The sequence below is a fragment of the Archocentrus centrarchus genome, chromosome 8 (assembly GCF_007364275.1).
Source record: "Archocentrus centrarchus isolate MPI-CPG fArcCen1 chromosome 8, fArcCen1, whole genome shotgun sequence".
Taxonomy (NCBI): Eukaryota; Metazoa; Chordata; class Actinopteri; order Cichliformes; family Cichlidae; genus Archocentrus; species Archocentrus centrarchus.
The window spans coordinates 28,945,056-28,961,524 of NC_044353.1; the positions used below are offsets into that span (position 1 = coordinate 28,945,056).

At 41.4% G+C, this 16,469-nt stretch overlaps 1 protein-coding gene and 1 long non-coding RNA gene across 4 annotated transcripts; one reads left to right on the forward strand and one right to left on the reverse strand.

The window, feature by feature from the left end:
* Nucleotides 1-493: 493 nt before the first annotated feature.
* rundc3aa (RUN domain containing 3Aa) lies at nucleotides 494-15,642 on the reverse strand. 3 transcript variants are annotated; one of them, XM_030736359.1, is made up of 11 exons: nucleotides 15,359-15,642; nucleotides 7,258-7,373; nucleotides 5,322-5,455; nucleotides 5,129-5,214; nucleotides 4,873-4,962; nucleotides 3,168-3,248; nucleotides 2,917-3,082; nucleotides 2,682-2,839; nucleotides 1,986-2,099; nucleotides 1,766-1,872; nucleotides 494-1,444 (listed from the first exon to the last, which is right to left on the reverse strand). In XM_030736359.1, exons 1-11 carry the CDS (start codon nucleotides 15,463-15,465, stop codon nucleotides 1,302-1,304), a joined length of 1,302 nt encoding a protein of 433 aa, XP_030592219.1. In that variant the 5' UTR covers nucleotides 15,466-15,642; the 3' UTR covers nucleotides 494-1,301. The 3 variants fall into 3 exon arrangements, with proteins under 3 accessions (XP_030592219.1, XP_030592218.1, XP_030592220.1); XM_030736358.1 differs by having other exon boundaries at nucleotides 7,246-7,373; XM_030736360.1 differs by having other exon boundaries at nucleotides 1,770-1,872; nucleotides 7,246-7,373; nucleotides 15,359-15,560.
* Nucleotides 10,103-13,746, forward strand: LOC115784951 (uncharacterized). The gene is made up of 2 exons (XR_004020305.1): nucleotides 10,103-10,275; nucleotides 11,338-13,746. It is a non-coding gene; the product is annotated as an uncharacterized LOC115784951 (long non-coding RNA).
* Nucleotides 15,643-16,469: the final 827 nt, after the last annotated feature.

Sequence of the window (16,469 nt, forward strand, 5' to 3'; positions counted from 1 at the left end):
CCAAGTAATGACTATGCAGGTGGTAGGGTTTCAGCGTTTTATCAAACACACTTGAGCAGAATCATACTTGCAGGTTATCATGTTGAAGCTGGAATTATTCAAATAATGTTTTGATCCATCTGGAGGAAGTAAATTGTTTGTTTTGGAGAGGGGTTTTTTTTGCAGGCATAATATGATTACTCTAACTTGCCCTCTTAAAACCTAGAAGCATAGAGGTTGTTTTATTTATATGTGATATTTTCTGTCTTATATTTATATTATTTCATCACCTGGGGGATGGCTCCAACAAAATTTCACTGTATTGTGCAATGACAATAAAGATATCTTATCTTGTATAGCTTTCATATAATACAATATATCTAACCACTAGATGGAGCCACAGCGATTCAACTCTTTGCTTAACATCCGCATTGCTTTTGCCACTGGTCCTAATAAAATGTTTCTAAAGAAATGATGATTTAAAATAGAGAAAAAGACACACTTCATGGAAAAAGGCAATTTATTGCAACACAAAACAAAATAACTCAATGTACTGCATACGTGTAAAAAGAACATACTGCTGTAGATGATAAATTAACGTGGTAGCTTAAGACTTAATAGAATCAATAAATAGCTGCACAGATTTAAAACTACTGAGAAGTTTGTGGTGTTTGATTAGTAAAGCAGGAATGATATGCACTTTCAGGGGTGACGGACCCCAATACTGTTCAGTCACACAAAGCATACTTCTTGATGCTATGACACCGTAAGGGCAGCCTGTAAAACCACCCCACCCTCTGACTTTATATGGATAATCTGCATCTCTTAAAATGATCATCACATCTGTCTTTGCATCCAAAGAGCTGCTAGTGTTGTCTTGGTTACACTTAAAATGGAATCAAATCAGGCAAAGGTGCACAAATACACAGACAATCTCATGGGGAAAAATAGTGATATTCAAATAAGGAGCGAGATGAGACGATTTAGAGATAATTGGATGCACTGGAAAAGGTCTGACAGGTGTTTCCAGAGGCATTGCATGATTTTGAAGGGATTTAAGGACACAAAGTGGGGTATGGAGGAAGGACTCAAGATAAGGTGAGGAGAAAGAAAACAACCAAAGAAGAGAGATTCTTCCAGCTTCATAATGACATCGCTCTCATGTACAAAAATCCAGATGTGGTGTCATGACCTTCCTGTTGTTATCTCATAGAGCTTGGTTTAAGGTGAGAGCAGGGTTTTGGTTGGGTGCTTGGACACGATCAACACAGCAAGGCAGACAGGCTGGGGTTAAATCTCGGCTGTTGTTGGTCTTGGAGCTCCTAGCTGGGAGAGAGCGCAGGACTGGGTTCAGTGCTGATGTTGACCAAACACTCGCTGGACTTGAGGCTTGCCAGGGACTTTGAGCTTGGTAAAGAGGCCAAAGAGCCACACAGACCCAGCATGGAAGGAGTGTTATCTTTTCCTACAGCAACAAAACAGGGAAAACACAGTAAAATACAACTCATTATCATGCATAGTTTCAGCTGCCCACATGAGACATTACAAATGGGCGTCAAGCTTGCACTTCTTATGAATATGTATGTCCATGTGTATGGGTGGTTGCTTCTGAAAAGCTTTTTATGTAGTGGTGCAGAGTACAAAAATATTCCTGCTTGAAAAGGATTATGATTACATTGCTAAAATATTTTCTCCACTGAAGTATAAATATCATTACTCACTGCGCATTCAAATGCTGCAGTACACATTTTGTTCTGCATGTAGTAGCCTTGAAAAGCATTTTTACCTGCTGAAGTCCAGGCAGCGTTGCCATTCTGCCCCCCATCAGTCTTCTGTGAGTCAGAGTTCAGACTGACTTCAGCAGAAAGCTGCTCCAAGCTGTGGAAGCTCCTCCTGGTTGACAGCAATGTCATCATGACACAAATATATACAAATATATACTGTTGTATATAAATATCTCTGGATTAAAACATCAAAGAAGAGCTGTGCTGTTTATTTAAGCTTACCTGCGGAAGAGTTTGACATCGCCTTGGTTGTTTGTGATGGTTGACCACTGGTTGATGAGTGGAATGGAAAGATCTTTAGCCAGATGGGAGGAGTCACATGGCATGAGGGCAGAGCTGAATGCAGCACAGAGTAAGATTGTTCAATTCCAAAGAAAGACTTTCAATTTCAATTTTAGTAAACATATATATGAGCCTGAACATCAAAGACAGACGCAGCAAGCAAAAGTATCCACAGTGTGTCATTGTAGTCTTTATATAGCAGTCACTTAAATACATAAACCCTGGTGTTGCCGAACATCCAAAACCACCCTCAGATCTTACAATTGATCCTCAAACCCAACAGAGCTGCGTTCAACATCAGTGAAGAAAACTGGGGATTTCAAGAAGTTATTTTTTATCTAGTTATTGTATAATCTATCCATCCATCCATCCATCTTCTTCCGAGTATTAAACCTTCATAGTTTTTCATAAGAACAGCATCAGAAGCCAGTGTAATAGTTTCTCTTCTTCTATGAACAAGCATTAAAAGACAACAAAAAATCTAAATCTAACTGTCCCCAGGTGATATTAAAACTCCAGATTTAGCTCCCCTTTTTGAACTCTGCTCAGCATGTAAACAGACTGTATAATGGAAATCTGTTTGTGAGAAAGAGCAAACAAATAAATGTAAAGCCAAACTTGTATGTGCTTACTCACAGTTGTGCCTGCAGCTCTAGCACAACAGCTTCCAGTTCCTTCTTCTCCTGTTGGCTCTGCACTGTCAGCTCCTCCACCTTGGCTCGCAGATGCTTGTTCTCCATCTCCACGTTCTTCAGTTGTGACTCCCGCAGGCGCACCAGCTCCTCTAGATAACCCTGAATAACACACACACACACAATGAGATGGGTATTTCTTTGCAGATGCTGATAATGAGGATCTGTAATGTAGTCACCTTCTGAGCATAGACAATCTTAAATCTTTGTTCCATCTTGCGACACTTGTTGCTCCAGCTCTCCTCATCTGTCACCAGAGGGATGTAGGGATGCTCTGGGACACTCTCCTCGCTGTTACTGCTGTCAACACTATGGCGGTCCTCCTCATCACTAAGGTAGTCATAGCTACACAACAGAGAGACAGGAGTATTAACGTGGCCCGATCCCTGAGCATGCAAGCACCGTTAAAAGTGGCACAATGAGATCTCACCTCTGAGTGAACTTCAGGTAGGGTGTGTAATCAATCACAGCTGGGGATTTCCCATCCAGAGTCTCACCCTTAAGGCAAAAGCTACACAGAAAGAAACAAAAAAAAAGTTATTTGGAAACTGATTTTATGTTATAAATCTAAGTCGTATGTACATTATCCACAAATAAACACGCTGGTAAATATACTACATTATTAGGCATTATGCTTGGACTCTTTCGCTATAAATACTGGGCTTAAAAACTATATAGCAGACTAAAAAAGGCAAAGTAAAGCTGGTAAGATACTTAAAGGGGACCTATTATGCTCATTTTCACCTAGGTATGATTATTCTTCATCTCAACTACAGTAGTTTTGCATGATTCACATGATTACAACAAATCTTATACTTATACTGGGCCTTCATGCAGCTCCTCTGTACATCCACTGTCTGAAACAAGTACTTTCACACAGTGTTTACTCTTCCTAATGGCCAGTTTCCCTGTAGGCCAACTTTCTTCTAACTGTTTTGTTTGTTAAGCCACTTAACGCTGACCTATGAATCATTCAAGTATAAAAAAGGCACCTAACTCAAGGGATTAACCCATGTTGTTTTTACACATAACAGACAACTTAGCAAAGAACCAATTTTAAATCGTATCTTTTGGCACTTTGTTACTACCAGCCTGCTGCAAAAACACATATTTTCCCCCCATTTTATTTAGCTGAATCTATTTTTAAAAATGCCAAAGATAATGCAGTTTGACAGGCATAAAATGGTATTTTTGCACCAACAAAAAAAAGAGCTGTTAGCTGAAAACTTGGCATAGCTCAACATGGTGTGCAGTATGTCCTTGAAAAAAGGGAGGACAAAAGAAGAAGTGGCAGGCCTAAAAAAAAAAGAAATATCTTCAGCAGATGAATAGTATGTGAAAGGTATGTCCTTAAGAAATAGGAAAAAGTCCAGCAAAGACCTGACACAGGACCTGGCCCTTCAGTTGATCCATCTACTGTTCACGGAAGCATCATCAGAAATGGTCTCAGTGGAAGGGTGGCTGTCTGTCAAAATTCCATACTTAATTAAGGGAAACAGGGGGAAAAGGCTGAGGTATTCCAAATTATACAAGAACTGGACTGAAAATCAGTGGCAACAGGTCTTATGGAGTGATGAGCTTTGGCTTGGCCTCTGCACAGCTCAGACCTCAACATTATTGAAGCAGTAGTGGGATTATCTTGATAGAGAAAAGAACAGTACAGAAAGGGCAGCCAACATCCAAAGAGCAGCTTTGAATGTTCTTCAAGTAGCCTGGAGAACTATTCCTGAAGACTACCTGAAGAAATGATAAGAAAGCTGCCTAACAGAGTGTTGAACAATAAAGGTGGTCATAACAAATACTGACGTTCACGCCCTATGGAACTGCACAAACTGTTTTTTTTAACTTATACATTGTACTTCCATGTATGTTGGCACATTTTATTAATTTAATTGCTGCACCTATTTCCCATTTTTCTAGCACAAAATAAAGAAATGAGGGGTATCTCAATACTTTTCTACAATACTGTATTTGACAGAAAATAAAGAGAAACCATAATAGGTCCACTTTATGATAGCGTACAAGTATTTACCACATACCATATAATACCACATATCCCACATTGATTTTAACTGCTGATGTATATGCTTATTTCATTATATAGTGTTCTGCCTATCACAGTCTCTGAACTTCACCTGAAGTCAATGGCACTCAGTCCAATCAGCATGCCAGTCAGCACTGTGGCCTCCTCTCTCAGCATAATGGCTCCATCATCATAGAACCTCCTGCCGGGTAAAGAGGTGATTATCATTTATGAACTTCCAGTTATCATACTGAGATTTTAAGTTAATTTTCTTAGGACCAAAACCCTGCATGTGGAATTGATGTTTTTTATTGAAGGAAAACGGGAGCGGGGATGACTTCAAACTACAATAAAGAATTCAGTCTGACCTTGTTGTTCTTGTGTCCCTGAGAGCGGTGGACACATATTCAGAGAGACGTTTCTCCATCAGCGCCACTCGAATCCATGCCCGGCCCTGTAGGACGACGTAGAAGTGAGTGGGAACAGAAGATCTTCTCTCACACACATCCACACATACACACATGCGCGAACACACACTAGAGTGCATACAAATGTCCTTGCCTTGGCTCGTGATGTGCTGATGTTCTCGATGTTTTCGATGCTGGCGATGCAGTTGTTCTGCACCTTGCTGCATGCCAGCCGGATATATTCCCAGAAACTGCGCTGTCCATCTGAGCTGAACCAGCTGCCAGAACCTGGTTGAAGATTAAAACATCTGTTTTGATAGCAAATTAAAATAAAATATACACTCACAGCAAAAGTACAGCTGACTGTGTAATCATTAGGGATGGCACGATACCACTTTTTTATGTCCGATACCGATACCGATATTTTACATTTGGATATCGGCCGATACCAATATAAATCCGATATTTAAAATTGATCAAGGCATTTAAAAACATAAAAAAAAAAAAAAGAAGTCAACAGTCTCTCACACAACAAAATCAAAGTCTTTTAGTTGTCCCACATGCAAGACTAAGGACCAGGGCGGGCAGAGCTTTTTAGGCAGTGGCACCAAAGCTCTGAAACTGTTTACCACTCCAGCTCCATTTAGCTGACTCTGTGGCGTCATTTAAAAAATAGTTGAAAACTTTTCTGTTTAACCAGGCTTTCTGGTTTCTGACTTTATTTTTTCTTTTAATATGGTAATGTTATTATAGTTTTAACATAGTGTTTTCTGGGGGTGGGGGTGATATTGTGTTTTAATCATTGTACAGCACTTTTCTGTCTGTGAAAAACGCTATATAAATAAACTTTACTTACTTACAACAATAACTATCACCTGAATCCTGTTGCTTCTATGTGAGAAGCATGTTGCAAATTTCATTAGGGCTGCAACTATCGATTATTTTAGCAATTGTGTATTCTATTTATATTGATTACCCAAGTAACTGGATAAGAAATACTTTTTTTCATATTAACACCTCATCTGCATATTTTAACTTCCGTACTGCAGTTTTTCCCTGTGTGAAACAAACAGGGTGGATGGAGCAGCTACAAAGTTCTCTTTTCTTCACTTACTGATCAGATGGTTGATGAAGGACCTCCAGCTGTTTCCCAGTAAAGGTTTATGGAGGTTACAGGGACGAAAAGGCTTCTTTTGGACACTAGAAAAACATTTCCTTCTGCTCCATCTGAGCGCGCCGGCTCCGCCTCTTTCCGCTTGTGCAGACAGACTGCACGTAAATCAGCTGACTGCTGCTGTTTTGTCATCAGTGTTCACGTGAAAAACTAGGGGCTGCGTGAGCGCAATCTTGTAATGCTTTATATTTACAAGCATTCTCCTAAATACGTTTCTACTGCAGGTCTATATTTAGTCACAAATCAGGGATTAAAATATCAAAAATATTTTGACGGGGAAGGGGTCCTTCCGGTACCAGACGGTCACCAGTGCTAATAGCTGCGCTCGCTAGCAGTATGTCCGGGAGCTGAAGTAGAGAAAAAAATAACAGCTGATTCTCAGCACAGCGAGCACAACACACAAACAAGGCAGAGAGCGGTGGAGGTGGAAAAACATGTCAGCGATGATCGCTCAGTGTCAAAGGGAATCCGTCGCAGCAACGGAGGATCTGAGGGGGTTGTTTTCTAACGCCTGATCCCCCACTCCATTCCAGTAGGTGGCGGTAATGCAGCTCTAAGCTGGTTTGGTCAACCGCAAACCCACAAGAAGAAGAAGACGACTGAGCCCTGTAATGCAGCTAATGTGAGCGAAACGTTATTTAATGTAACGGATTACATTTTTTTTATTTCTTTCCGATATCCGATCCAGTAATTTAGGCCAGTATCGGACCGATACCGATACTGAATATTGGATCGGCGCATCCCTAGTAATCATAGCCATTTTATGGCCTTTTGACAATAACACTATTTTGATGACAGTTTAACATATGCAGCAGCTTTCTATTCCACTTTTATTTTAAATTTATTTTATTTGTACTGTCTCATAATTAAAGCCATAGTAACTCTCTGGTCCTGTATATGTTACCTGCAGTGTTACCTTTGAAGCGGTGGCTGAGGATATGCTCTAAAATGGCAGCAAAGTTAATAAACTCCTCGGATGAGTCATCTATGGGCTCGGCTGTGTACTTTTCTAGGAGAGTCTTTACGGAGAATCTGAAACACAAGTGCACAAAGAAAGAAAAATTAGACAAATATTGCACAATGTAATGGAAAAAAAGAAAAGAATAAACTTCATGTATGTGAAGGATTTGGACTCTCAGTTGGTTGTGTGCTGCACATGTACTGTACCCAAGCAGACAAATGTACTACTGTATTTGAACAACAGCTGAGAGGATTTTTTTTTTTTTTTTCGGGAACCATGCCATCTTATCATACTGAGGTCACCCCAATTGTCTTGTGTACTGCACAATGTACCCCTTCAGTGCTTTGGCGGTGTTATCATGAAAACAATACAATTAACCCCCTGTCTTTACAGCCTTTGTGCGTGCTGTGCTTCCAGGTCCCTTTGGGTCTTGTCTCTCTGAGGGACCGACCAGCATCAAAGAATGATCGAATAATTCCCTCCCCCTTATCTATACATTGTGGTGTGATCTATTTAGGGCAGCTGCTGCAGCTTTAGTTTGGCTTTTGACCTCACATGCTCACCCCTCCAGCTCCGCCACAGAAGGACCACTATGCAGCGTGCATGTTAGGAGGCGGCATCCAGGCGCAGGCTCGGGCTGACTGCCTTGGCTTTGATGGGTAATACTAGCATCACAGAGGGCAAGACTGCCCTGGCAGTGGGAAACACTTCCATAGCCAGGGGAAAGACTACAGTCTCCTTAGGCAACTCCTCCATCTTCAGGGGAGTGACCACCACCTCCATGGGAGATTCCACCATCCAAAGGCAAAAGACGACTGTGGCTCTGGGACGGGCCAGCTTCAGCCGGGGAACCACTACCACCTCCTTCCGTAAAGCGCTGACGTCCAAGCGCAGGAACACCTAAATGGAAAGGACCCCCGAAGCCACGGCTAAGACACCCAAAGCAGCCAAGCAGTCCAAAAAAGACTCTAACAATGAGTGGAAAACTACATTTTCATCAAGCAAAACCTCCTTCACCAAAGGCAGGGTTTCTTTCCTGAGGAATAAGTACGCCATCTCCTGGGGTAAATACTCGATCTCCTGGAGCAGAACCACCACAATTTTGGGCAACACCAACATAGCAGTTGGCAACACCTCTGTTACACGAGGAGAGACTACAAGCTCGCTCACCACCCTGACCTTCACCCATGGGACCAAGTCTGTGTCTGTGTTCAAAACCACTCTCATCAGGGGCAAAGAAACGCATAGCAACATCTACTGGGATTTTCATACTTGAATCCTGCACATACTTAAAAACCCATGGATATGTCTATGTGATCAGTTTTAGAAGGTCAGTAGTATGAAAAATCAATTAAAAAAAAAAGCGCTGCTATGTCTGTGATGTGTATAAAAAATATATATAGATAATGACCTGCAGATCCAATGGGTTTGCAATCAAAAGCGAGATGTCCCATTCCCAAAGCAATGCTGAGTATGTTATGCAAATGTGACATTGATGAAATGAGGATTTATGATGTGCTGGCTTGGCAGGGAGGAGACGAGTGAAACAGATGCATGTGATCTATCTGGAGACACAAGAGTATGTGTGTGCTTTTCATCAGCACTATTACTATACTCTATACTATACTACTATCCTCCTGTATGTTGTGCATCAACATGTCTGCATTGTTGGTTTGAATGTGATATTTTTTGTGCTGATTAGACTGATATTTTACATTTCCATAACTACGCTGCCACACAGCAAATCCAGTTTTCAACTCCCAAGACTGTAAAGGTTGATTGATGTAACAGTGCTTATAAAAGTAACATGTCTAAACACTGCTGAGCTTGACTGTTTTGTATGTACGCGTTCTAAGATTTTTATGGGATTAAATGGAAAAAAATAAACACCTTTTGAGAGTTGCAAAAAGTTAAGGAAGAACGCGAATGGATAATAGACACCAACTGAAGGAACCACACCCATATTCTAAATGGAAGGATGACACAAATACAGGAGAGGTGCAATCAAAGCCTCACATACATATGGAGAACATGAACACAGTCGGCATTCCTTTCATTTAAAACGACAGTGCAACTCATTTCACATATGGTGCATATAGTTGTACACAATGGGAATGTCTTACAATCACAGGCTATAGGGAACAATAGCTCAGAAGAAAGTGATGTCACCACAGACTGTCCTCTTTGCAACAATGTCTCCTTCAACCGTCTGGTGTCGTCGTGGCATTGGGACAATCGCTTCACTGTCCCAGTCCCCCCAGATAGGCTGTGGCCACCTACGGCTGCCTCTGTCCATTCACAGGGACACATGGGTGGTATGCGGCCTTCCAAAGCCCACGTCGAACAGCTCAACGAAGGCATTATGCGACACGGGGGTCGCACTATCCACGCTTAGCATTCTGGTCCACTCTGGATTGTAGCTGATGTTACTATTACTCCCGAGGGCTTGCAGAGCATAGAGTGCTGCATGAGTGTGCGATGCTTTGCGTCTAGTGAGTCCCGAGCCCCGCCGTCGAATCTGGGTCAAGAAGACAAGCTTCTCCTCAATGGGCAACACCAGCTTCACAGAGGGGAAGACCGCCTTAACCCTGGGCAACACCACGATAAAGAGGGGGAAGACCAAGCTTGCTATGGGGAATTCCTCCATCACCCGGGGCAGGAGCACAACCTCTCTGGGCTCCTCCACTATCACCAGTGGGAAAACCAAGATCTCCCTGGGCAGTGCCTCCTTCAGCAGAGGCACCACCACCACCTCTTTTCGGAAAGCCATCTTCCCCAAACGCAAGACGCTCTAGATGAGAGAGGATGGCATCACGGGGTCGGGGGACTGATTCAAAATGTAACAAGAAAAAAGAATCATCACAAAGAACATATGGATAACACAATGGCATCGGCCCTGAGAGCGAAAACTGGATTAAATTTACTTTTCGAGCCTTGACTTTTCGGGTCAATTCGGATTTATCACAGAAAAAGGTTAGTGGCATCTGAATTCTTTCTGATAAAATTTTTGCAAAGCCCATGTGACTCACGTATTATGGAGCTCTAGGATGTCAGGTAGGATCTCTTCAAGTCTGCTCTGTACTTCAGCAGGACCCTACAACTGGGTTTACTAAGTAAAAAAATCCACTTGGTGGGTGTTACCAATAAGAACAAATAGTGTGTGTTGTGGCAGGGAGTCCCAGTCACTGTTACATTTCAACTTCATACTAGAGACACTTTTTTTTTTTGTCTTAAGGGATCTCAGGAAGTTTTCTAGTAAACTTTGTAGAGAAATGTACTAATTTGTCTAAAATTTGAGATAATAAGTAAACAGTAAAACATATTCATTCAAATTCCCATTACATTCCCACTTTGTGACACTTCCAAGTCAGAAAATGCTTTAAATCAAATAACTCCTCACTATGGAGTGTGCAGAACCCACGGAAACTCACCAGTGGGTCCCGGGGCTAAGTATATGAACCACCATGAAACAGCTACTTGTTTGCAGAAGTTAAAGCATTTAAAATCATAACAGATAAAGTCAACTGCTGCAAACAACCTTTCTGACCTAATACAGTAGAAGCAATGTTATCTCAAAAAGAAACATTATAGCAGATGACTGTAAATTAACTGAAGTCCTTTGATCTGAAGGGGAATTGCTGGAATGCCTCAAATGCAAATGGATGGAGTGGAATAGCAACATGCTCTTGGTACGATTTGACACTGAAAAACAACTGCAGGGCCTTCTGACAAGCTTCTTTTGTGCAACCTCTCACTCAGCCTGGATCAAGGCCAAGCCCACTCTCAGTTCTTGTTAAATGCTCTCTTGTTCTCCTTTCTCACCCCTCTACTGTACTTGCAAACCTGCGTTTGATCTGCAGCACGACATAGGATAACCAAAATTGCATTAATCAGCAAAGACATCTAACCTAAACACACAAAGCTTCACATTAACTCTCTCAACTTTCAATTTCATTTTTTTCTTACTCCCTCATAAGCATTTTCCCTGACTCCTTTCTCTTTGTCTGTCTTCTTATTTCTGTCTCTGTCTTTTAGCCTTGGCATAAGCAGCAGGATCAGATGACACAGGTGAACTCCTCACTGGCCGCAGCATTGCACAACACCAGCCAGTGCTGTGTTTATCATCGTGGACTGTCGGGGGAGTCGTCCCATCCTGCACTGGCTTGGAACAGTCCTGAGAAAGAAAAGGCTTTGTGCTCTGAAGAATATTACGAATCATAATTTGGGCCAAATCCTCAAAGACAAAAAAAAAAGTAAAATAATAAAATAAAATAACTACAGCAGGGTGTCTCTCTCTCTCACCGATTCCCTCTGTGACCAAGTGTCCAAGAAAAGTGTTTCATGGTCAGAGGAGGTGTAGAGGGATCAGGGCGTACGATGGACAGTGAAGGTTTTGGGCACAGAAGCACTGAGAGTGTGAATCAGATATCTGAGTATGACAGAGGGGTAAAAATGAGGAATAACAAGAGAAGTTAACAGTGAGAGAGTAGACAGATCAGCTGATGACTGGTGTCCAAATGTTCAGCCAAACCTTCAGAAATTTCTGCTGTAATTTCAAATACTTGATGGTGTTGGTAAAAAAAAAATGTGTAGGTTCAGAAATCAGGAAAAATGCAAAAGAAGGCTGCACAGAAGCTGAATTACAAATTAATCGCACTCCATCTACACATGCAGATTCAAATATTTGTTGAACCACTTGCATGAACATACATTTGTTTACTACAGTCCAGAACATTGTATTCTCTCCTCTTGAGCCACGCCCCGGAAGCGCTCAGCCAGCATGCAGCACATCGCCCTCCCTCCACTCTCTCTCTCCCAGTTCTCTTTTTTTTTTTTACAGGAAGCAGCTGCGTGGAAACCTCTCCACATCAGACTTGTCTCACTCATCTTATCTATTTTTTCTCAGGTTCACCCGTGCCCACAGCAGCACTGTTTCTCCAGTCACGGACCGCGAGAGAGCTCTTAGCCAGACTAAAAGCAACAAAACAGTCCATTTTTAAGCATTGCGGCGCAGAAAGCGGCCTTAAAAACAAACGCAAGGCGGTCGGTTTGCTTCTGCTGATCCCCAAACATTTTGTCAAACTGAGCTCAGATATACATCGTTAACCGAGAGTTGCATGAATGTCCCCACTCACTGCAAAAAGCCACGTTAAAGATAAACCCTGTTGCTACTGACAACAGCACAGATCAAGACGACACTGATGTCACTGTGGATGCAATAAATATCGTCTCTACATGGCCCTAAAAAGACACATTTTTTTCGATTTGGAAAGTCCCCAGAGCTAAAAACAGCAAGAAACAGCATTTTTCTTAGCAACTATTTTAAGCAGCCATCTCTTATTATTTTTCTCTGTTGTCATTCTTAATTCGAAATCCTCTAAGAATCTTTTCATATTTGATCAGGTTTCACTTTATCATTCGCAGATGCCTTTTGCTGTAGATGCGGTACGTGTCTCATTTAAATGGGTTTAGGTATGACACTGAAACACTGAGCAGAGATTAGCCGAATTTCTGTGCCTGATACTCATGACCCAAATCATTCAAGATCAAGTACACACACTTTTAACCAGGACTGTGATGCCAACACCTTGCCAATTTTTTTTTACCCCTAAACTGATCAGAAAGAGCCCATTTTCTTAAGTCCCACAAAATTACATTAAGGGAATTGTTGGGAGTAGAAATGTTAATCTCTGTGTGTGCTGATTGTATGTTAAACATGTATGATGTTACAGTAAGCAAGAAAGAGGGCAGAATTTATATATGCAGTATATACACACACACATTTAAGGTAAATAATAGCTTGGCCTGGTGTACTAATCAAGCACTAACGTCACAAATTCAGCTGTGGGAATAGCTGCATCTCAGCAACCATGTCCAGAGTCTGGATCCTGGATCCTGCAACACGATGCCCAGCCTGCTCTAATGTACTGCCAGAGGGATGGTGCTGATTCAGGCTCTCTCTCCATTAAGGCTGTGCGATCAGTGAGCAGCCGGCGAATCAGCTCTGACCTGAACAACATAAAAAGGTCCAAAACACCATGAGTGAGGAGATCGGGCAGCAACTCAGACACGCCAAGACGATACTGCCCTCGAAGTGAACCTAATCAATGTCATGTTGTTCATTAGAAAAAAGGAGAAAAACTGTGTAGTAAGCATTACTGATGGAAAGCTGTTTGAGATTTATTTCTGTCTTGTCTAGTTTGTCATTAAAATGCTTAAATGATTAAATCTGTCTTAGCACAGCCAGGACAAACTGAAAACAAAACTGTTTTTGTGTCCCTGCTAATCCTTCTCTGTGTCATAGGTCCACTGTGAGAACTTTTCTTTCTTTTCGTTGCATGCATGCTCTGTGTGATGCTGTGTGTTTTGCCTCACTGTACGTGTCACTAAAATGCAGGCAGGACCTTGGACATAAAGGTACTGGAATAAAAATGCTTGACTGTGTGTCCATGTTGGAGTCCCTTTTTGTTTTGATGAGTGTTTTCTAGCACTACACTGCAATAAATTACAAGAAATACAGCAGAGCTCAGATGCCACTTTTATGAATGCTTTTTATGATTATAATCAATTTGCAATTCAAGATGCAGAGTAGTACCATAATCAGTTTTAGGAGCGCACAATGACATTCTCAAAGTTGCAATATTCCCACCAGTTTCTGTGGATATCACATAATTAAAAATACTGTAAAGTAGGATAAGGTCACTATAACCTAGTTATGTCAAACAAAGGAAAAAAATAACCAGCATTTTTACTAAATGGACCATTCAGGCGATTTTAAGGCAAAAAACATGTGACGTGGATATTTTTGGCATTTTGTAGACTTCTGTGGTGTTAGGTTGAACATCTTTGGGTTGTGATGGTTACTTGGGCAAAAGAAGTTTGTGAAAACCTCACCTCAGGCTCTGAGAACTTGTGATATCCAAAAGTTAATTAACTTTTAATTCACCAAGCAGGGTCACTTTTATATCAGGGATGATTAATCTGAGAGGCTATAAAATGAATGTGAGGAGGTCATGAAGTGCTGAGTAAAGAAATAAGAAAGAAAGAAAAAAAAACAGTTCTGGTCTATTTTTTTAATCTTTCTGTATATTTCTTTTTGGGGAATATAAACACTGGCTATTTGTACATCTTTGTGTCCCCTAAAAAAAAAAAATCATGTTGACTCACATGAAAACATGAAAATTGGGGCCCCCAATTCACAAAGGATGGATCCTATTAAAGGTCTAAATATCACACGTGATGTAAAAATGCACATATTAGAACCAGAAGGGTTTTTTTGCACAAAAGATATTGGAGATATTGTGCAGTTGAAGAGCTCTCATTGTGTGAGCTGAGCTCAGACATTTACAGTGCTAACCTCACTGTAGAAGACAGTGATTTATTAGAGCCATAACAAGCATGCATGTCAGAGTCCATCTCTGTAGTGTGTGTAGGCCGGATGGAGGAGGATGGAGGGCCACTGATGTGGGGAGGAGTCCTTGCACTGCCCCAAATGCCCTTGTCCAATTCAGGCACTCCAGCTCACCATGATGGAGGAGGACACCTGCTGCTGGCTGGCTTACATCTCTTCAGACATTTTCTACAATTGATTGATACTACTCGTCACTTTAGCATTTGAAGCTGCATTTGCTGCTACAGAAAGACATCACGCAGTTGACTCCACTTTTAAATGACAAACAGATAAATATCATACCACAAAGAACCTCTTCAAGGATAAGTGCATGCAAGACATAAGCATTTTAAAACAAAAATTGGATTATTAAATAATTTCTTTATAGTCTACTCCCTCTATCTAACTGGGTGTGATGAAAGGGGTACGTGAAGGTGAACACGCACCTGCCTCGCCTTTCTAGAAATGAGCTATTTTTTCCCTGTAATATCTTCCATTTATGCTGCTGCCATTGTTTCACTTCAGGAATGACCGCTGGGATGGACTTCTTAGATGGAAAAAACAAACCTTCATGATGGTCAGACTGGTGAAATTAAAAGCCGAACAGCATGCAGAGACAGGCTCCTACAGATAAATACGGCGTGTCGACGGTGTCGTGATGTATACCTGCAGACCGTGATGAGGTTTTTTCGCTCCACGCAGACGCTCCGAGCAGACGCCTTTTTTGATGTCAGACCCATAGCCATTGCTGTCTGAATGCAGCCCGACTCCATCCAGCGCCGGCCCCGGGGCCTCTTCGGGATTCGTGCCCAGGCCAGGACCTCTCCCTCCGTCGGCCCTGAGTCCTCCAAATACCCGCCGTCCTCTGCGGGGAGCTACAGATGATGCTGCTACTGCTGCCGGTGATGGAAGAGGAGGAGGAGGAGGAGGACAGGACCAAAACGACTGGCACCAAGTCACACACGATTAACGGTGCAACTTCCGGCGTCGACTTTCAAAATAAAACCATCTTCACGTTTTCAATACACTTTCATACTAAACTTTCGTTGAATTTCCACCTTTCCTGTGTCGTGCCAAAAAAAAAAAAAAAGTTTCCCTGTGTTTTTTTGTTTGTTTGTTAGTTTTTAATGTTTAATATATTTGCTTATACTGATAAACATGCGGTAGTCAATAGGATTTACATAAGGGTTAAATATTTTAAAAAAGAAAGGACCTGTTTTGCAAGTATTCATATGACTGCGTTACTGTATCTACTCTATGCTCTACATTATAATCCAGTGTAGGAGTCCGTGGAAGGAGACACGAGCAGGTATGTAGTCTCAGCTTTATTGGCGGTAAACTCACAACAAGCTAGGACTCAAAATATGACTGCCTCTCAAAAGGAGAAGTCAAGCCCTTTTATTTCAGGCCTCTCTCTCCCGCCTTTTCCAGATCTATTCCGGTCTCTCTCTTCGCAATAAGAGCTTGGGGCATTCTGGTGTGAAATGTGCATATATGTGGCCACCACACCAGTTCTTTTTTACCACTTAAAATATATTTATAGACCTGTTCTTGTTGCAAAAACTGCAACATACAAATACAATACATACAAATACAAATAAATACCCTCGAGGCACATTTGATTGACTGGTGAACTCTACTTTCAGATGAAAACTGATCTTTATGGACAACAATCGAAACCTTATAAGGTTTCTGAACCCGTGTTATTAACAAAATGATAATACAGACATTATGAAAACATAATAATGATATCCAAATAGTATAGACAATTGTTCAT